The sequence below is a fragment of the Charadrius vociferus genome, unplaced genomic scaffold (genome assembly GCF_000708025.1).
Source record: "Charadrius vociferus isolate BGI_N301 unplaced genomic scaffold, ASM70802v2 scaffold65, whole genome shotgun sequence".
Classification (NCBI taxonomy): Eukaryota; Metazoa; Chordata; class Aves; order Charadriiformes; family Charadriidae; genus Charadrius; species Charadrius vociferus.
In genome coordinates, this window is record NW_009649293.1 from 6,936,334 (window position 1) to 6,942,818 (window position 6,485).

The following is a 6,485-nucleotide window of genomic DNA, read 5'->3' on the forward strand; positions in this document are numbered from 1 at the left end:
TTGCCCGGAAAAACTCACGGAAAAGGAGGAGAAAACTCATTAAAAAGGAGAAACTCATGAGCGAGGAGCACAGAAGAGCTGCTGCTGTTGTTTCAGCCTGCCCGCTCTACCATGGTTAAGGTTTGAGTTTAACTTTCAAGGCATAAGTACGACATAAGAAGGACATGGACCTGTTGGAGCGGGTCCAGAGGAGGGCCACAAAGATGATCAGAGCACCTCTCCTATGAAGACAGGCTGAGAGAGTTGGGGTTGTTCAGCCTGGAGAAGAGAAGGCTCCAGGGAGACCTTAGAGCAGCCTTCCAGTATCTGAAGGGCACATACAAGAAAGCTGGAGAGGGACTTTTTACAAGTGCACATAGCAATAGGACAAGGGATAATGGCTTCAAACTGGAAGAGGGTAGATTTAGATTAGATATTAGGAAGAAGTTTTTCACAGTGAGGGTGGTAAGGCACTGGAACAGGTTGCCCAGGGAAGCTGTGGAGGCCCCATCCCTGGAAGTGTTCAAGGCCAGGCTGGATGGGGCTTTGAGCAACCCGCTCTAGTTGAGGGTTCCCCTGCCCATGGCAGGGGGGGTGGAATTAGATGATCTTTAAGGTGCCTTCCAACCTAAACCATTCCATGATTCTATGACTCGGTTAAATCTCACCTGGGGCTCTTCTGCTGTGAAGGCTCCACATCAGCACGTAGACACAGCAACAGCTGTCACAGCTGAGGAAGCACAGAGTGCCCCAAGTCCAGAATAAGCGCATGCAAGTCCTATGCTTGGCCTCATGTTTAGGAGAATGAAGCCAAATGAAGGCAATGTTGAAAGAACAGGAAGTCCTAAACACTGCTATCAGCAGTATAGACAATAGGGGCACTGACGAAACTTCCAGACTTTAGGAGTGGAACATGAAGCCTCAACAAAATTGCAGAGAACAAGGGAAAGACAACAGCTTTCAAACCAGAAACACCCACTGAGAAGACATTCATTAGTACACTATATAAAAAAGCAACAGGCCCAGAGGTTGGGGGTAGGCTGGAAGCTTTGGGTCATCACTGTTGTTCAGCAGATAATGAGAAAAATTAACAGGGGGAGGCATTTGTTCTTGAACAGCAGATCAGAAGGAGCAACACAAGACAAAGTAACCAAAAACCCAAATACAAACTAAAGTGAATAATCTATTGAGAAGAATCACATGTTTACCTGTAAACTGGGGACGTTATAGGACAGGGAACAACCTGGAACAGTATAGACCTCACCTTGGGAAACTTGTCTGCCTCGGTAGCTAGCATTCAATACCCATCAACTCAGTTTACTCTGTCACCCCCATTTCCCAGAGTCCTAGTGAAGGATTGGGAATACATTGTGCAAACACAGAAGAAAAAGATGGTCCCTGGCCTAAAGAGGTCATAATTTGTGATTACACATGAAAACCTGTAACATAACTTAACAGTAATAGATTCTGAACAATTTGGCAAGGTTTGGGGTGGTCAACGCTCATTATTGTTGGACACAAAAAACCTGAAAGCAGATGTTTGAAAAATGACGAGCTTAAAAAAAAAGCTGAGAGGAAACATAAGGGACTAGATGGGAAGGATGGATTTTGTGTCCAAAAGTCAGAGCTCAGTCACAGATTTCCTGCCTCAAATGAGGCATCATTTAGTTCAGTAGATATGACTTTGTTAATATTCACCTACTTTTAAAAAAAAGCTTTGAGAGTCTTAAGACTGTGGGAAAATAGATTAATACTTATATTTAAATGTCAGGAACTGAGTTTTGTTTGCTAAGGAGTTAAGAAGAAAAAAAAAAAAAGCAAGCAGAACTGGGCAGCAGAGGAAAGAGAGAGAGAATAAGCAAGGAAACTCAAACCATGGGAAAGAAAACTGAACCTTTGCTACCTCTTGCAATAATTAGTCAGTTATCAGCTCCAGACCCTGCAGAAATGGAACAAAGAAGATTCAAGGGAAGGAATTATGCTATGCTTCAAATATGTTTTTCAAGATCCATTTTCCCATCATAAATAACATACTAAATTGCTAAGAGTGAACAGATTTCATCAGGGCCACTTTACATCATGCTGTAAATAAAAGCACAAGCATTTCCTGCACTTAAGAGCAAAAATTTTCATTGCCTGCCATTCACATACAAGGCATGGAGAATAAAGTGGGATGTATCAGGACTGACATCAGAGCCTGTAGAAGCACCTCATTTTACCCCACCCTAACATGAGCACAGCTACATTTTTCTATCAACAGCAACAGTGCAATTTCACAGAAAGTTTGAAAATATTTTATAACATGTGCATGGATTTTTCCATTTCTGTCAAACTCCTCAAGATAAATGTGACCGTATATTAAGAGAACTCTACAGTTCTACAGCCTGTTACTGCATACTACTGCAATTGAGGCTATTAAGAGAAACAAATGACCAACCAGGCTTACATACAATCAATGTGAACTAATGCCCACAAATTCCATTGTGGCTTTTTTGAAAAGCCAAAGGAAAAGCTACTTAATCTGAGCAATTCACTTCACACACTTGAAAAATAAAGACAAAAACCTTAAGTGGTTCAGGTTGCCAGTGGTAATTTCCAAAACAGTAACAGCAGACACCATCCGTGCCCATATTCAATGTCCCAACTTAGGACTACCCCAGAGTCACCGCTTAAGCTCAGACCACGTGCCAGCCCGTGTGCTGGAAGTCAAGTGCCTTACAACGCCAACGATAGCTGCAACATGTAAATCCGATGAAACCAGAGGGGAGCTGGAGCCTGCTTGGGCATTGCCTGAGCTGTCTTGAGGAAAGTGGCTGACAATTCACCCAGGCTTTTTTTTTTTTTTTTTTTTTGGGTAAGTCAGCCTGCCTCTGCATTTTCCCCACCTGTGAAACTGGAACCTGTATACTTGGTGACTGCTGACCACCTGCTTTGGAGAGCCTTGCAAAGATTCAGTAGGTTTATACTTAAAGTCTTCTGAAGATGAAAGGTTTAGGACAAATATGCCAACACATTAAAAGAGGCTGAGATAACACAGACGTACTGCAAAGCAACACTCACCCGTTCCTGACCAGCTGTGTCCCAGATCAGAAATTTATGAAGCTCATTCCCACAAGGTACAGTTTTAGTCATGAAGGACGCTCTGAAAAGAAGGAAGCAGCAGAAATTCGTAACATGACCAACAGTCTGAATATACAACGTATAGACCTTAGTCACTTCTGCTGGGTTAGACTGCATATGGGAAAACTCCAAAACCTTGATAAAATGCCTACAGAAGTGAGTGTCTCCCTTTTCTCAGATAAAATACATTATACCTATATATGCTTTTTAAAAGAAGGGAAAAGCCTCTGAGGTTCAGAGGGCATTTGCGCATGGGCCCAGGGACACAAATGCTCCTGCAGCTCACACGTAGCTTCTGCTGCTGGCTAGCTCTATCTTCTTGGCGATATGGACCTGAGAAAAAGGCATCAGCCAGCATCATACCAGGCAACAAATGTGCAACTTTTCAGTTGAACCTAGGAGACTGGGTCACCAGGGAACAGAAAAGTTACCTGCTGGAATGCATGTGGTGGACAAATGGAAAAAAGTTCTTCCCCCTTTTTTGTAGGAAAATTTCTGCCGTTTTTTGTAGGAAATGTGATTTGCCTATCTTTTCACAGTGTGATTTTTCTTCTTTTAGGACTATTTCTCTACTACAGCATTTCAATTGAAAACTGGCTAGGAGAAACTGCCAAACTCTGGTAGACTTTTTTTTCCCCCCTACCCTTTCTGGACACTGCTGAAAAATTTTTGTCGTGGTAACTTTCTCTCCTGGCTCATAAAGATGCATTTGATACAATGTACTGTCATTACAAAAGCACCAAATGACATCAAATGACATATGACTGATCTGGTGCTTTTGTAATGACAGTACAATGACATCAAATGACATATGACTGATCAAAACATTTCCTGAGAATGATATACCAGAGTTCTCCTCTACAGCCATCATTGCTCAAATTTAACAATGCTGCATTGCTTATAAAAATATTTAGTAAGGCAAAAAAGCACAGAATTTTCTTCAGTTGTTTTCAGGGTGTGTGCTTTCAGTTGTCACTCTCCTTCTCAAAGCATTAAGCAACACTTTACAGCTTCAAAAACAGGAACTTTAGAGCCGCAGCAGCTACTGTAGGTTGCAAGGATTGTATATTTAAAACATTTGATTAATTTGGAAGAAAATTAAAATAAAAACCTTACCTATATAGATAAGTAATATCAGCTGTTTGCAAGCTAGCCTTCACATTTTAATGCTCAAATAAAAAAATATTCTCCCTCTGTTACCATAATTATGAAAATTAAAGGATTTTTTTTTTCCATTTGAGGAGAAGGCATTTACTTAGCAACAACAACTACTTGGGGAAAAAGGCTGCTGACGATTCAGAAGTAGAGAACCACTTGAGTTCCCATCAATTCCTTCATTGCAAACAAGTGTCCTGCAGTCAAGTAATGTTATTCATTACACGCTTCCTTTCTCTCTGCCCATTTTTCTCTATTCATTACATTCAGGAGTCCAAAATTGTCCAGGAACTTCAATGTGCAACTTCCAGCTGAGACTCCTTTATGCATCAAAAGGCAGAGCTTTGGAAGGTATCGTCCAACCCTCTGAACAACACACAGCAATCAATACCAGTCCTTCACAGACAGTTTAAAACAGGTCTAACACGCAAGCCGGATCAGCCCTTCCTACCCAAATTACTCCTTTGTGAACATTACATATTCACTTCCTTTCCCATAAGAGACCAACAATTTTTAAAATTTTCCAGGTAATCTTGGACTTGGCAGATTTGTGCTTAAGATGTTACAAGAAAAAATTTTGAGATTAAAATAAGCTACAGGACTAACAGGCTTCTGATGGTCGGACACACAGAAGCTTGGCAGTTTTTAAAGAAGAACAGGTATGAATTAATTATACTTAACTTAAATCGCATTGTCCCTATTTTGAGAAAGGCAGGATAATGTGACATGACCTAAACCTAGAAGAAAGCATGTCCACACCTGGGAACAGACACTGTCCATGTTCCAGCCTAGCCCGGCAGGACATATAACGTAGGTACGTTAAGGGCTCCCCGTGGCTCTCCTGCCATTACTCAGCTATGGGGTGCCCAGGTCATTGTGCCTCTTGGGTTGTGGGGTTCCAGTTCTTTAACCTCCAAGGGTCAGATTTGATACCTCATTGACCAATGGGAACTAAAGTGATTTTAATCCTAAGACCCTATGACCAAAACACAATCTAAAGTGGAAAGCTCTTGACAAGACAAAAAGAAAAGGACACCAGCTGAGTAAAACATCTAAGAATCTCTTGGTGTAAGATGGGTGAAGGAAAAAAACCCCAACAGAACAGTTGGAAGTCATGGCCATGCACAACACAAGTCAATACGGGATGGTTCTGGAAAGCCCCAGAAAAGAGGCTATTTAAAGAAACACCATTCACAGGAGGAAGATGGCAGAGCTCTATCAGCCTCTCCATAATCAACTATGCTGCAGTTTAGTAAGTTTAGGGCCCCCTCTGTATTCCCAGAACAGGGAGAGTAGAGTAGATCTGGTTTGGGGCAGCCCCAGACTCTGAACATGTAACATGAACTGAAAGCGATTAAAGAAGAGTAGAGAGTTGAGTGAGATCGATGAGCTGGAGGAAAAAAAAAAAATATATATACAGTATTCAGAGCCTTGACAGTAAGGAAAAAAATGGAGCTCAGCAGAGGGCAGCGAGTTAAAAAAACATAGAAGAAAAAATATATTATGCATGGTACTTACCCAATAGTAGGACTAATATTGTGATCAAAGTGGTCCTGGACAAATCGACAAACGATGCTCGATTTCCCAACCCCAGTATCCTGAAAATAAAGGAAAGCATGACAGTGAGTTCAGGACACCCCAGATACTTCAATCCTTCCCCTGAAGAAATAGTCAAATAATTATTTGTGAAATTAAATCCTCTCTAGTGGCAAGTGGGGCAGGTTAAAACATTTCAAAAGAAAAGCGAGCACGCAGATTATCCTTTTCAAATGTCAGCATTGTGAACAGAGCTCCCTGGTCCTCTTCCCAACACTCCCTTCTCTCCAAGCCTTGTATTTTTTGAGGTGGAGTTTTATATTCCTGTTGCAAGGACTGCAGTACCTCAAGCACAGCCATTTACTTGTGGAAGAAAATCCTGTGCTTTCAAGCACATGGTGCATCACCCAGCAACACCAGAGAAACAGTTTCGTTCAGGCCTGTTGCAAGGGCAGCCCAAAACACGCTTCCAAAACAGATTACCGACACCAACTTTTGAGTACACGGACGGCAGTAACTTAGTGGAACTAACCTTTTCATGACGAGACAAAAAAGCCTGTTTGGTGGAAACTTTGCAGAGGCTTCAGGTGGTTGTGAAAAGGCAGGAATCCAAAGACTTGGATCCCCAGAGATGTGCAGCTATCCCTCTGCAGGTTGTGTTACTGGACTGCAGTGAAACAGCATTACTTTAAAGG

The 6,485-nt window shown here is 41.8% G+C and overlaps 1 protein-coding gene across 1 annotated transcript in view; it reads right to left on the bottom strand.

Moving 5' to 3' along the window:
* Positions 1–6,485, bottom strand: part of RAB31 (RAB31, member RAS oncogene family) — a 38,283-nt gene that overhangs the window by 30,325 nt on the left and 1,473 nt on the right. Inside the window, exons 2-3 of the mRNA XM_009889094.1 lie at positions 5,773–5,852; positions 3,040–3,121 (exon numbers count right to left, since the gene is read on the bottom strand). Coding sequence (XP_009887396.1) covers positions 3,040–3,121; positions 5,773–5,852 — 162 coding nt within the window. The remainder of the gene's footprint in view (positions 1–3,039; positions 3,122–5,772; positions 5,853–6,485) is intronic.